Genomic DNA, 16,454 nt, shown 5'->3' with positions numbered 1-16,454 from the left:
TAATAAAATGTTTTGAAGTATTAATTTCTGATCAGTATCTAAATGTGCTAAATCAAAATCAGTAGGTTTTAGTTCTTCTTTTCTTAAATTTAAAATATCCTGAGAAGCAGTAATTAAATTACACTGTTCAATTTTATTAACCTCATTCACATGTACATTATTACTATCATTACTATTTTGAACAACAAAATTATAACTTATATTACCTATATTCAAACCTTTATTTAAGTGAACAGTGTTATCAGAATTATTTAGAATTATTATATCAAAAGAATTATTGTCAATAACATTAATAGAGGGATGAATTACAATATTTGTATTATAAGTAGGTGTGAAGTACACCTCTTTATTTGTTTGTTTATCAAAAGAATCAATTCTTAAATGGGCAATAGCAGTCTCGCCTGGCTCGATATTGAGCTTATTCCTCAAAACAACATGCACCTGTTCATTATTGTTATCATTACAAGTTAAGTTATCAAAAGTATTTAATGGAATGCTAAAATTACTAAATTGTGCAGATTCATGTTTATAATTTATAAGAACATTATGTTTTTTTAAGAAATCATACCCGAGAATGTCCTGAAAGGAATTACTCTTAATGTCTGCAACAAAAAATTTGTGTCTAAAAAACTGGTTATTGATTTTAAAGGAAATTTCAGCACAAGTTGTAAATTGAAGTTGAGAGATGACAGTTCTAATTTGGACCTTTCTTGATAAAAATTTTACTTTGTTATTAGTCCTGATTTTATTGAAAGTATCTAGAGTCAACAATGACACTGACGAACCACTGTCCAACAAGAAATTAGCTTTAACGTTACTAAAATTAGATGCAATGGTTGGAAGATTAATCTCATCTGACACAATATTTATGTGCTCAATATTTTCTTTATAGTCACAATTAGTTAAAAACTCCCGAATGGTTACGTTTGAATTATGCATAGATTTTGACATGAAATCTTTGATATCAAAAATTTTGGATGGTTTGGTGGATGAGGAGACCGGGCCATCCCTTACTGCCTCATTCTGAGCAGGGATAGGTGGTGGTGGATACTGCGGAGCAGTGAATCGGGGAGGAGCCATATGGAACTGAGGCGGAAAAGAATGCATCGCCAAATTTTGGCCCATTGAATGTTGTCTTAAATGTCTGAGATACGTCCGACACACACTAATCATATGCCCAGACCTATTACAGAAAGCACAGTTAAGGTTTGGAGTTGGGCGAGGTTGTTCATGTCCAACCCGATCCTGGTTCTGTACAGGGTTATATAAAAGGGGACACTGTTCAGTATTATGGGACTCCTGACATATCCTGCAGTTAGACTGCATAGTCTCAATTCTTGTGGTCAGCATTTCGAGCTGTTTGGAAATTAAGGTGAGCTGATCAGGTGCAGCAGAAGCACACTGAGTCACCGCATGAGCTGCGACTAAAGGAGTAGCTGAGCCAGCTAACGATTGCTGAATGGTCATGATGTGGTGAGCTTTTTTCACCATTTCTCTATAATCTTGGATACCCTCAATGAGAATAGTCTCCTTAAGGTGCAAAGGTATTGCAGATAAGAACTGCATGGCCTTAATCCTTGACAAAGCTGTTTGGTCATTGATAAAGTTATATGCCCTATGGGCTAACGTGTCAATTCTGTACTCAAGATTTTTAATTGTTTCAGAGGGCAAAAGGCTGGTCGCCTGAAATTTTGCCAAGTCAGCCGAGGAAGAGTCCTCTTGTTTGAAAAAATTTTGAAGCAGCTGACATGCATCCTCAAACTTTGTGACCGCCCTACATTCAGGTGAATTCTGAAAAAAAGTGAGAGCAGCCCCAGACAATTTTGATTTTAACAGATATAATGCTGCATCATTATCAAAATGATTTAATTTTACAAGATCTTTAATTTGGTTCAGAAACCACTCTTCTGAGAATTTCCCGAAAATTCTGGTATCGAGAAATTAAATTTTGTGGCTTGCTTATTAGCCTCTATGTTATTTATGTTGTCAGGCATAATTATTGAATTAGAATAAGCTCTACTGCGGGTGAGAATTGGGGTCATCTAATAAAAATATTGTGAATTGATAGTAACATTAACTGATTATCTTTAACAACACTACCATTTATCTATCAAAGAACAACATTTTGAAATAAGACATAAAATACAAAAATTTTACCATTACTACAAAATACCATATATTTTCAAATATTATGAAACATTTCAACATTAAACCTTAAGAAAAATTGTTATACCAAATATCACAATCAAAGTATTTATCAATTAAAAAAAACTGAATTCATGAATTTTTATCTTTTTTTTTTTAATATAAGTCATACACTAATAAAAATCAACACCCCTCAACAAAATAATTTTAAAAAATATCATTTAAATTATCAAACATGACCTATTTTAAAAGCATATGAAGCAAAATTTTAGTTCACATAAAATCTACTAAATTTTTAAATAATAATTATTATTTTAACCAATTGCTGTGAAATTTGTATCCAAACTATTTTATGTAAACATCAATTTTATTGAATAAAAGGAATCTTATTTTCAAATTGTTATATGAAAAATTATTTACCAACTCTTATCCAATTAATATTTATTATTTAATCAAAAATATTTATATTAATCATCCTAATCAAAATAGTTATTTTTAATCACTATTACAAAACAATTGTAATATTCAATTACAGAAATTATGACAAATAATTATTATTTACACAACTTAAAAAAAATTATCTATTTGGTTATTATATGAAACAAATTAGTAAATAACCAAAACAAGATATTAATTAACTAATCAAAACTTAAAGTTTATTAAAAAATTGATTACATTGCATAATTTATTATTGTTTACTTGGTTATTATATTAAAAACTATTGAAATAAACAGTTCATTTCCTACTCCAAACTTAAAAAAATTTATTGAAATTAATTGTATTAAGCATTGAATAATAATATTTTACTTTACTCATATTAAACATTTAATTTGAAATAATAAATGTTCCCTGGTCTACAAAACATAATTAAACATCAAAATACACCAACCACAACAACGTCAACGGCACCAAGTGCACTGTTACGGTTGGGTATCGAATATGATTAACAGACAAGTGATAACAATTTAAAAAAACAAAAAAGGATAATGGCCGGGCAAAACAATATAGGTGTACATTTTTAGAGTTGTGTTGCAATTTGCAACCCAGAAGGAATATTAAATTTTTGAAAGTCCAAGAAACAAATACATTCTACAAAAAGAAGACATACCTCTTCTCCATAGAAGTTATCCGTACCTAGGAAGAAATAAAACCACCAGTCCAAATGAAGGAGTCCAGTTTTTTTTGCACTAATATTTTTTGTTTATTGAAGATTACGATCACAACATCTTAAAATTATCATACGAGGCACAGCATCAAGAATATGGGTACTATTGGGTAGCTGGAGCGGGAGACCGAACCATCACAGACAGCATGCTCGTGCATCATGGTGAAGAGCAGTCAATCAAAAAAAAAACTGGAAAGGGTTCAAGCAGAACATTTTTCAAAAAGGGAACAGCTGCAGATATTTTTGGAATTTTCTTTAAAATTAAACCAGCACTACAACAAAGCTAAAAAATGGCCGTGAAGGAGTCCATCAATGGCGGTGTTCGACGCAAGGAGTCCATCAATGGCGGTGTTAGACGCCATGTAAAATCCGAAACCCTTTCCTCAAATGAGGAGGGAAGTAAAAAAAAAAAAAGCTCCGCGAAGGAGTAAGTATGCAAAAAAATCAACTGAATTCGAAATGCGCCGAGCGTCTCTTGCGCTCCGGTATTTATCCTCTTGCTTAAAGTTAAAGTTAAATTACTTATTTTTAGAAAGTTGAGATGTAATGACAATTATTTTTCGAACGTTACGGTTAAGAAACAAATCTCCGATCTAGTAAGGCACGCTGACATCAAAGGTACCGGCAAACAGGTGTCTTTAAAATGTTACGAAAAAGGGTTGGGCGAAAGGAATGTAAAACGTACGTCAGGGGGAGAAAGTCCCCATTGCACTACAGATTAAGGGGCGAGAGGAATTATATCAGGAAAATAAGGATTTGTAACAGGAATTAACGAAATTGTGCCGAAATTAACTTAAACTTGTGACTTGATGTCACAATGACCACCCTGCTAATAACATGCAAGACCACCTTTAGCCCTCAAAGCTGCTGGCATTGATTCCAAAATGTGCTTACAGGTAGTTTGAGGTATCTGGTACCAAGCGCTCACCAACTGGTCCTGCAATTCTCTCACACTGCGAGGGGGTAGCGTGGCAGCACGAATTTGGTTTTCCAAGTAGAACCACAAATGCTCTATTGGATTAAGGTCAGGTGAATTTGGGGGTCAAGACATGACTTGAAAGTCACTGGAATGTTCCTCGACGATTCGACCCTTATGACGTGGTGCATTATCCTGTTGGTAAACACCATCCCCAGCAGGAAAAACTGTTGCCAAGAATGGGTGAACTATGTTCAAGTAGCTTACAGACGTCAGGGATATATATATATATAGGATGGGGATTATGGGTCCTAATGTGCCCCATGAAAACATTGTTCCTGGGTGAGATACCATGAAAACCTGGGCGAGACCATTGTTAAAGATGGAGGGTGGTCATAATGTAATGGCTCTTCGGTGTATATCAGGGCCGGATTTAAGTTTGGCGTTGCCCTAAGCCATTATTTTTTATTGTTGAGTATTAACATTAAATTCTTATAAAAATCGATAATAGTACTTGATTGTTAAATGTGATTGTGATGAGACTATAATGTAGAACCTTTCTTTTATTGCACATAATTTTCAAAGGAGGAAAAAAAGTTACAGCAGAAACACATTTTAAGACCATCATAAGCACATTTTAACATCATTAAGACCATCTTAAGCACATTTTAGCAGTACATGCAAATAATAAAAATTTAACATGTAGGAAGGGCGATTATATATTTAACAGAGTTTTTTGTTTGTTTTTGAAATTCTGAATACATGTTATTTGCAATTTTAAATGATTTTTCGCGAATTTTTTTCTCAATTGTTTTTTTTTTTTTAATTTACATTACATTTTTCTTTTGCTGCTCAAAATCTATACGATTTAGAAACATGAAATTATAATGGTGTGCAGAAAATATGCAAGGACTCAGAAAGAATGCAAGAAAATTATTTTTATAACCGCCTTTGAACAAACGTCACAATTTTGAGTTTGCGACTACCAATGTTTAACTCCGTAGCCTTGTAATTTTGAAACTAATCCAGGAGACAGGGAAACTCCTGGATCAGTACCCAGAGGTATAGATTTGATATGAGGACTTGGTAGACTTTGTGACCCTGAAGGATTTAACATGCACCAGTCAGAATTTTATACATGGGTATTCTTCGGCAGACTGGATTCGAACTTCCATTTTTACGAACAAGAGCCCAACGCCCTACCAACCAGGCTATCCCGACCAAATTATTAGTTTATTTTTCATTAGTCATTGTACAGCTAACCCGATTTCGAGTTCACGACTACTAATGTTCAACTCTGTTGCCTTGTAATTTTGAATCCAATCCAGTAGACAAGGGAACTCCAGGATCAAGTATTGGGAGAAATTTTTGTCTTCGTGGAGGTCGTTCTCATGTAACTAACCCATATTTGAGTTACATGGAGAGGAAAACCACGAAAACCTCCCACGATTAATCTGGCAGCAAGGGGACTCTAACCCATGATCTGATACCATTGAGGATATTTTACGTCAGCAGTGTGGTCGGTGCGAGCCGGGTGTGGAATTCTTATCGACCAGCCTTCACCGGGATTTGAATCCGGTTCCATTCGGAGGCGAATGCTCTAACTATTTAGGTTCCTATTTAGGGTTCCATAGAGGTGAGCATAAATTATAACTGGGAGCCGCTGCTGTTTTGTTTCCAAAATTATTTTTACTTCTTCCTTTTTTCCGCGAAAAATCATTTAAAATTGCCATGTATTCAGAATTTCAAAAAACAAACAAACAAACAAAAAACTCTATTAAATATATAATCGCCCTTCCTGCATGCCAAATTTTTATTATTTGCTTTGACTTCTACACTTATTTCAAATATTAATATTACTGATAAATTATTTTTATTGAACAGTGCAATTAAACTAAGTATACCAAATTCATTTAATTTTCTTCTGTATATCTAAATAAATATTTCGATAGAAATAGTAGGGAATTAGAAATTAATACCTTACATTTTATTTACATAAAAAGCGTGTATTTTTTTAAAAAAAAGTTTTTTTTTTATCTATTCCTGATTTTAGTACAATTCCCAATCAGTAAATTTTCTCTTTATCTCTTTTTCTAATGAATTAGATAAGAATAAATTATAATCAATTAGCAATTACATACTAGTAAAAAATAAGCCGTGTTGACTAAAAAAAAAATAATATAGAGAATAGACAAGAAATTAATCGCTACAAGGATAAAAATGAATGCACCAGCAACTCCGGGGCTGTTTAATACATCTTTATCCCCGTTTATAATCGAAGCAAATTTTTCAATCTTATAAAATGTACAAATATATATATTTTTATTCTTTTTCTAAGCCCTACACCCAGGGAAAGGTGAGGGCTTGAATGATATTGATACTAATACTGTTTCAAAATAATAATAATATTTCGTAAGCTGATATTATTCAATTGATGTTTGAACACACTAAATCTTAATGAAACACACTAAAGCTTTAGATCAATAACAATTAGTTTTAGATAATTAAATTATAGAATAATTATTTTTATTATAAAATGAAATGCTTAAAAGGACAATGTTTAATATTTAATCATTGAGAAAACATAACCCATATTGAAATCTAACGAAGTGCCCTTGATAAAATTTGTGACAGAAAAAAAATTAAAAGTCTAATAGATATCCGAATTTTAGAAACACCTTCTAGTTTTACAATTCATTCAAATTGGCTTGGATCACTTGATTTTAATGCTCTATCAAGCAAATTCACAATCTATCAGTAAAATTAAAATAAAATCACACCTGTTATCTCAATTTCATCCAGAATTGACCAAATAAGGAATTTTGGTAGATGTCAAAGAGGGAATTGAATAGTGGCCCACCATTTAAATAAATAAACAAAAAAATCACAAAATATTAAAAAAAATACTAAATAAATAAATACGATATATTTCTCTCCATATAGTTGAAATTACTGGATTAACCTTAATATTCATTTTAACAATGCTACTTCAGATTTCTTACTTTTCCTCAGAAAATAACTATTCTATTACATTTGATGGTTCTTTAAGCAAAATTATCGCATTCTTTAGACACTTACTTGTTGCTTGTTGGTTCTTTAAATACTTAACCTTCAAAACAAAGTGGAAAAAATTACCCTTTGGAACGAAAGTTTTACCCAGTTCTTAAGCTCTTAAAAAATTATTTATACAACATATTTTTTAATTTGACAAAGTTTCTAACTTAAGTATAAAAATATCAATGTAAACAGTGGTCAAATATTATAAGCTATTAGATAATTAATAATTTCAACTTTGAAATTTATTATGTTAAAAAATGTATAAATAAAAAACTGTGCAAAACTTCCATGTTTTCTTAATCACAATCAAAGTTGATTTGATAAAAACATTTGCTTACCTCCAAAGGTTATAAAATTATGTCTTCTTAATATCCTACGAAAATATTTATATAGAATTTCGACCTTTACGAATTCATGTACGATTAATTTGAAAAATAACAAAAAATCAATTATATAATTAAGTAAATTAAACAATTAGGCTATTTGAAACATTTCGGATAATTAAAGGGGAAAAAATAAATTAGAAAACAAATCAAAATTTCGCAAAAAAGAGAAATTAGAATTAAACGAGGACCACTTTAATGACAATGTGACTCAAGACAGAGTGGCCCAAAGAAATACTAACAAGACCTTCCCTCTATTTACAGCCCTAGAATTTATTTTTTATTCCAAGCAATTTATGACCAGAAATCAGAAAAAAGGGTGTTTCTGTGAATATCCGATATTTCAGAAGTAAGGACAAAAATGCCCAAGGCAATTTAAAGCAGCTAAAAACTCCCCTCCCCCCCCAGTGTAAAATGAGGCGGCTATTTGAAAACTCTGTGGGTGGTAGTTGCGAAAGCAGGGATATTTCATCAGTCAAAAGAGCGTTTTATTGCTCTTTTGGTAAGAAAAGCGAAGAGTAACAATTATTTTATATTTGTAAACACTTCGATTACATTTTGAAAAGCTTCCAACAATGTAAAAACGAAGAAAAAAAATGTATTTCGGGCTTCAGAGGGCCCCGGCTCCGAATAAAACTTTTTTTAAAAAGAAAAAAGAATTGGTATCTGGGGCCCTTGCCATCTCGGGGCCCAAAGCTACAGCTTATTTAGCTTATACGTAAATCCAGCCTTGGTGTATATAAATACAGACGTACAATAGCAATTGCAGGCAATTATTACTAGGTTTTATATGTAGCAAAAACGTGACTAACAAAGTCCCTGTTTGATTACTAGAAATAATACAAAAGAGTTAAAGATTGATTTTAGTAACACCCCCACGTTTTACTGGTAGTGAAACTGGTTTCGGTTTTCGTAGTCACGAGTGATTTGAAATAAAATTGTACATGTGCTCATGAACTTTTCGCTTAAATATCAATTTAAGACAGCTAAGACATACGCATTTTTTTGGAAAAGAGAAATTTTTAATAAGCAAGTGTTAAAGCTGGTTATTACAGAATATCCTTATTAGAAGTTGACGTATCATTGTATTTTTTGCCTTTCAGCATTTATTGGACTCATTTTTAAAGAAGAAGAAGAAACTGCTTTTGGGTGTTATCAGCTCTATCATGCTCTAGGATGTGCTGTGTTTTACGCCATAAACAACTATGTATGCACATATGTGAAAATATACATAATGTTAGCAATATCTGCAATCGCTATTATTTGTTATTTATTTGCAGAAAGAAACTATAGTTTAAGTAAAAAGCAGTATAAAAAAACATGCACTTCAATAAAATAACATTTTATAATAACTAAGAAGCTGTTGTGCTGCTTTGAAGGTGTTGTGCTTTCTACTGTGCGTACCTCTGTCGTCATATTTTACCAATAATAGAATATGCTTTTCTACTGTCTAAAGTTTTAATAAAGACATTACTGTTAACTTAGAGTTTTTAAGAGGCGAAAATTTAAATTTTTTTATGAGCCATAATGAATTGTATAAATGATGATGTATTTTTATGTATAAAGGATATTTATGGAGCGCTTAGTGAAAGAACTGGCTAAGTTACACGTAAGAGAATTTGAGTAAATGAGCGGTAAAGTTTAAACGTTCCATTTGTTTTTTTTGTTCAATCTTTACGTTCTTATTTTGTGAAGGCATAACTCATAAAATGCTAGGATTTCTGTTTATTCGATTCTATTTCTTTGATAAAGAAATATTTTAATGATTTTTGTGCGCGGCATTTGCATGATTTCTCGGATGATTTTGAATGTTTTTGATCGAATATAATTTTGTTTAAAAAGATAAAATCAATATAAATAAATATTTAGGTTTATATTGATAGAATATTTAGGTTTATATTGATAGAATAAAATTTTAGCTACTTTACACACAGATCTCTCCACAGATCACCCTCTTTGACAGGTCCAAAAAATAGTTCTAATAATCCCCCCCAGATAATCAGTATTTTTTCGTGTTTCTGGGTTAGAGTCCATGTCTCTGATCCATAGATAACGGTAGGTCTGCCTATAGTCTTATAAACCTGAAGCTTTGTTTTCCTCGTTATTACTTTTGATGTCAGCAATCTCTTAAGTGAAACAAAACTGCGATTTCCAGCATTTAGTTACATAATAAAGAACTGCTTAATATGAACACAAATATAGTATATTATTCCTTTCATCTATAATTTCTTATGTCATTGCGATAAAAAAAATAATAGAGCATTAATAATTGTTTATTGCAAATAGAACGTTTTACTTTCTGATTTCTACTGACTTGTTGTTGCCTATAGGCAACGACAAGACAACATCCCTTCAGGGCAAGCAGTATTTTTTATTAAAGAGGAAATTAGTGGCATTAACAGGATTTCATTATTCATATTTATCTTGATTAATCAAATTATTTGTAATAATCATAAAATATTTGTAATGAAATTTTTATTCATATGAGGAAATATATGCTCATTTTTTTTTAAAAAGTTTAAAGTGAATGTAATGTTTACTTCGTATCAATGTGAACACCAAAACGCTATTTTTTCATTATGAGAGAATATTAACAATATTTATATAACATTTTCATAATGGGAGTATCTTCAGTACTTAAATTTATACACTAACTAGCAGACCCGACAGACGATGTCCTGTACACACGTCATTAATTGGAAAATTTCAAATTTTTTTGAATAAGCTGTAACAATCTGGATCGTTTTGATGCAAATTTTTATTAAAAAGTTATCATATTAACGTCATTTTATATATCTTATCACAATTCGACCAATCGATAGCGTGTGAGTATGTGTATTGTTATATAAAGGCTGGCTCGATATTGGAATGTTATAATTTAAAGGATGGCCGAAACTAAAAAATAGTGAGCAATAACCCTTAAAAATAAAAAAACATAGAAGAAAACACACTAGAAATCAAGATGTCTTTGAAATGATTTTTCACATACCTGTTGCAGGTGGGAGACGTCACACAATTTGGCTTAGCTGCAATAATGTAAAGAAAAACACAAGGAAAAGTCCAGAGTTCATTTTTTTTGTTGTAGTTTATTAATGCAGATCACTTCTTATCAATAAAATCGTTGGGGCATCAGAATCACAAGTATGTCCAGTTAGGGGTCACAAGGCATATTTTTCAACATTGATCATCTTTTCATCTCCTAGTAGCATCAGTGGCGGCTGGCAGTTGTCTCAGTCGACACATAAACATTTCGCTTCTGGAAGGGCGATCAAAAAAATTACGATGTTGATATATTGATTTTCGTTCTTGTCGAAAAAAACCGCATCCTTGGGGAGTCGGCGGGCAGGTATTACGCCATTTAAAAGGGAGTGAAGTTCCTTCCCTCAACCAGAGAGAAAACCGAAGCAAAATAAAACGCTCATAACGCGAGCGAGGTGACTGAGAAAAATCAAAGTATCGAATAATCACTTAAATGTTCATGGCGAGGAAACAAAAAAAACAATCACAGCCCGCAGAGGGCAACCTCAGAGGGTCGGAGAAATATGACCGCCATATATTTAAAACAAAAATAAAACTCCGTCTCTCCAAAGAGAGGAGGGGGTGAAAATGAAAAACCCCTATTAAGGGATCGGGATGGTGTTGACAACTAAAATTTCGAATGTGTCCGCTCCCAGAAAATGGGCGGTATTTAAAGAAATAGCTAGAAGTGGAAGTTAAACTTCCTAAAAAGCCAAAAAAATCGAGCTTAAGGAGCGAACTGAACTGAGTTAACTAACTCCTTAAATTTAAGCATAATTAAATACTAACGGCGACCGTACCGTAACTACAAACATGTGTTGACATCAAAGGTCGCCGACAGCCTTCTTTCCAAGAAAAAGGAGTGTCTGAAGAATGTGCAAGGAGCCTCCTGGGGAAAGTGTCCTCATTGCGCTAACGCGTTAAGGGGCGAGAAGAAAAAGATGAAGACAATAAAAACTGTATCTAAAAATATAAATTAAGCCGAAAAATTAGTATTTTGATTAATAAAACGGGATATTTAGAAATTAGGCTGTGACTTAATGTCACATTATACCCACAGCCGGTGAAAAAAATTTTGAAGAAATGAAAATTTTTTTTTTTTTTTTTTTTTTTTTTTTTTTTAAAAATTAAAATTAAAAAATTAGCAGAAAGGCCTAAAGTATTCGTAACCGAAAAGCATTAAAATTAACAATTTAACAACCTGCCACTCCAGTCCACCACATCAGCCTTAACAGAACATTCAGATGTTACATAACATTCGATCTCAAAAATTTTGACAGTAAATTGGCCTCAAGTAGAAATGCTGTGCCCCAACATAGTTACAATAGCAATCAACAACACACAAACAGACAGTAACAGCTGTACATAGCTGATCTTGATTATAACAAAGTAAACAATCTTAATTGTTTGCTAAAAACTTTTGACCTACCCGATAGTCAAAATAAAGTTCACTTGACATTAAAAAATTATCTCCATAGACAATAAAATTACAGAGATAAAATGTGACTCAATGAGTATATAAATAACTCACTCAATAAATGTGAAAAAAAAATTTATGAGGTAATTCATTAACTCAAATGGTTCCTTATAAAAAGGAATGAAAAAAATTGATTTTGTTTGCTGAATTATGCTTATTAAAAAAATTGAGAATTGCAAACAAATGAAAACAAATCAGGCTAACATTGTAGACTGATGGTATTCCGAGTTTAAACGAATGAAAAAAAAATTTGTACAACAAAGTTTTGTACAATTCAATTATTGAAAAAAATTAAAACCAATCAAATACGACTGATAATTTAGTATTCCGAGTTAAAACGACAAAAAAAATTAGTATACAACCTATGAATTATGCATGGGTTCAGAAATCAAAGTCATTAGTGAGATCAATTAAGTGCACAAAAAATTAACAAGTTAAAACTTAGAGAGATTAAAAAAAACTTAAATTAATAGAAACGCCTAGGCAAAAACATTGAACTTAACACCTGCAAAAACTAAGTTAGAAATTACACCTTAAAAAAATCACAGACATATTTCTCACTAAAAAAATTGATCACCTAAATATGTTGAAAACACTTGCATCATAGTCTACACACAACTATGTATAACAAACACACACCACAAACAACATTTATCTATAGACAAAATTTTTAAACAAGGATCAAAAACGCTGCTTACCAATACTGGTAACTAATGATTACTTAAAATGTCCATAAACAATACCTATAAAGTATGCTTAAAAATGAAAATTCATAAATTCACATATTATGAACAAATATAAAAATGCTTGATGAACATAAAGATAAAAAATTGATGAACATAAGAATAAAAACCAGTTTGATGAACATAAAATAACAAAAAGTGCTTGCAAGCAGACATAAACAAAATTAAAATCATCAACACTACAGATACAAAAAAATTTTGTATCTAAAACACAGAGCTGTAGCCGTTTACTACATTCTGAGAATCCAAAAGTTATGTAATAAAACTTTATTCATTACATAAGAAAAGAAAAAAAATTCTGTACAGGAGCAAGGATCAAAAAATGAAAAAAATTGGCATTCGAAATTTGTGTCATCCTCAAAGTTAAATTAAGTGTTTACTAATGTAAAAAATGTCTAAAACATGACCTAACAATCAGTAGAAAAAAATTGTAAAAGCTAGACAAAAACAACTTTGTATCCTTTGTTCGTTTATAAAATTAGTGATTACTTAATCAATGTATTATTGATAATGAAAGATTCGATGTTTATTACATATTATTACAACACAAATGAAAGAATGTTCTCAAACAAAGCAAAAAATGTTTAACCTCAAAAGACACTTAATTATTCGTTTTACATTAACAATGAAGGTAACATTGTAAAAGTTATGTACATTAGTAATTATTAACATATGGATATTCAAAGGTTACGCAAAAGATTTTCCCCAAAGAGCATCAAAACAATTCAATTATTTAATAATTGACTCGAATCATTTTTTTGTATTTATTTTAAATTATTATTATATATATATGTCATATATATCATCTGGTTCTTTGACCAGGGAATCATAATTGATCTTCTGGTTTCTTTGACCAGGAATACCTTCTGATACATTTTTGATCAGGAAACTAAAATTAATAATTAACTTCTGGCTCTATTATGTCCAGGGAGAAGTAAAAGAAAAAAATTCTGGTTTAATTTACCAGCAAAAATCGTTGAGCTCAGGTATTACCCAGAGCAATCAGGACATATTTTATCCCAAATAGTTTAAAAAAAAAATTAATCCCAAAAATATTGATGCATCTGTATTACCAGACACGATTCAGGACAATAGATTTATCCCAAATATTCTTTTTTTTTTTGTAATAATTCAAGTAAATATTAAATTTTCAGATACTCCAGTAAGAAAATCGTAACGTATTCCAACATAGAAGCCTGGCAAATCTTATATCAAAACATTGATTCACTAAAATTGAGAACATGACATAATAAAAAAATTGGGAAAGAGCCAAATTTGAGAACATTAGATAATAAAAAAATTTGGAAAGATAAATTTTTTTTTTTTTAAAAAATGATAAAAATTGACCAAAAGAAAATCTAAAAGGAAACTGCTCATCCTCCATCATTAGAAAAACCCTTCATTTTTTGAATACATCATTCAATTAAAAGCAAATTAGTAAAATTAGAAACATTAAAAATTTACAAGAAATAAATTTATAAAATGCAAAAGTCATTGATATTGTATAACAACTACTACAAGACCCCGCTGTACCATGGATGAGTAATGACCAGCATCACACACAACGATGCCCAAATAACACTCGTCACACATATATCAATAAGTTAATTACAAAAATTATTATCAAAAAAATTATTTGTTAAACCATAAGGATAAACCTTAGGGATAGTGATATTGTTAAAATTATCAGGCATAATTGCCAAATTAAAATTAGTCACGCGGGTTTGAATTGGAGGCATCTACCAAAAATATTTTATATTGATTAGCATCATTGAAAAAAACCTTTACATAAAAATATAGTATAAAATTACCATTACTACAACAATACCATATATTTTAAAAATTAAATTTTAAGAAAAATTGTATGCAACAAATCACAATTAAAAAAAATTGCCATATGAAAAGGAATTATGATATGACTCAAATGATTACTTTGAATTATCTAACTATATGAAACATCTTGAAAAACAAGTATTAAATAATACTGACAATTAAATATTTAAAGAAGTATTAGAAATAAAACTTTCATAAACATGACTCATTTAACCTGTGACCATGAATTTTATCATGAATTTATGTGAACTAGTTAAATATTGAAAAAAACAACATTTTAAAGACTGATATAAATACAAATTACTTATTATTACTAATGATTAACTTCAACAAATGACAATGACCTCTAAAATTAATATACGCATTACTGCTATTCAAAATGAAATTATTCAATAAGTGAACCTTAAGTTTAAATCAAAAAATTAAAATTATAATCATTCAAATACATAAGAGCTGTGCGATTCTTACTCAACCAATATGGCATTTGTGTAAACATCAATAACATTGAACATCAATTTTAAATACTAAAATCAAATCCTATTTTCGATGATTTATGAAGAAATAGTTAACTGCATTTTCTCACTTAAAGTTATACTATTAATTAAAATAGTTACCCTGATCAATATCACAAAACAATTGCATGAATCAATTTACAGCATATAGTAATTATTATTATTTTAAATCAACTCAAAAATCATACTTAACTTAATATATAAACACCAGCTTGAAGTCAAAATTAATCATATATTTATTTATTATTTGCAGCAATTGAGCCCAACAATGTAGGTAATAAATGAAAACCTACTTTTTACATAAAGCATTACAGTACTGATTATTTTTTAGAAAAAAAAAAACATGTAGGTAGCTAGAAATTTTGGTCAAAAATCAAAATCTTCAATCATTTAATGATTAAAACAACAAAATGCCAGGAATTAATTTCTTAAATCTTCAATTACTGTTAATCAAAAGAATTATTATATTAAACAAAATTAAAATTATATATATTAATTATAATTAAACCTTAAATCATTTTTAGAAAACAAAAAATTTGATAAACAAGTACCACAGCAATGTGGCTGGTCAACGGCGCCATATGTTATAAAAATGTAGGGGTTGTTAGAATTATTTAGATTGGCCGAAACTAAAAAATAGTGAGCAATAACCCTTAAAAATAAAAAAACATAGAAGAAAACACACTAGAAATCAAGATGTCTTTGAAATGATTTTTCACATACCTGTTGCAGGTGGGAGACGTCACACAATTTGGCTTAGCTGCAATAATGTAAAGAAAAACACAAGGAAAAGTCCAGAGTTCATTTTTTTTGTTGTAGTTTATTAATGCAGATCACTTCTTATCAATAAAATCGTTGGGGCATCAGAATCACAAGTATGTCCAGTTAGGGGTCACAAGGCATATTTTTCAACATTGATCATCTTTTCATCTCCTAGTAGCATCAGTGGCGGCTGGCAGTTGTCTCAGTCGACACATAAACATTTCGCTTCTGGAAGGGCGATCAAAAAAATTACGATGTTGATATATTGATTTTCGTTCTTGTCGAAAAAAACCGCATCCTTGGGGAGTCGGCGGGCAGGTATTACGCCATTTAAAAGGGAGTGAAGTTCCTTCCCTCAACCAGAGAGAAAACCGAAGCAAAATAAAACGCTCATAACGCGAGCGAGGTGACTGAGAAAAATCAAAGTATCGAATAATCACTTA

General features: G+C 30.7%; 1 protein-coding gene across 2 annotated transcripts in view; it reads left to right on the top strand.

The window, feature by feature from the left end:
• LOC147806146 (N-acetylglucosamine transporter UNC93A-like) overlaps nt 1-9,019 on the top strand; it is a 51,633-nt gene extending 42,614 nt beyond the window's left edge. For both annotated transcript variants that reach the window (XM_087150296.1, XM_087150295.1), the window contains exon 5: nt 8,770-9,019. In XM_087150296.1, coding sequence (XP_087006422.1) covers nt 8,770-9,005 — 236 coding nt within the window. In that variant the 3' untranslated portion in view covers nt 9,006-9,019. The remainder of the gene's footprint in view (nt 1-8,769) is intronic.
• The last annotated feature ends 7,435 nt before the right edge of the window (nt 9,020-16,454 follow it).

This window comes from Parasteatoda tepidariorum, chromosome 8 (assembly GCF_982258835.1).
Source record: "Parasteatoda tepidariorum strain Cologne lab strain chromosome 8, Ptep-v5.0, whole genome shotgun sequence".
NCBI classification, from domain to species: domain Eukaryota; kingdom Metazoa; phylum Arthropoda; class Arachnida; order Araneae; family Theridiidae; genus Parasteatoda; species Parasteatoda tepidariorum.
Note: the sequence above shows the minus strand (reverse complement) of the source record. Positions and strands in the feature narration are given on the sequence as shown.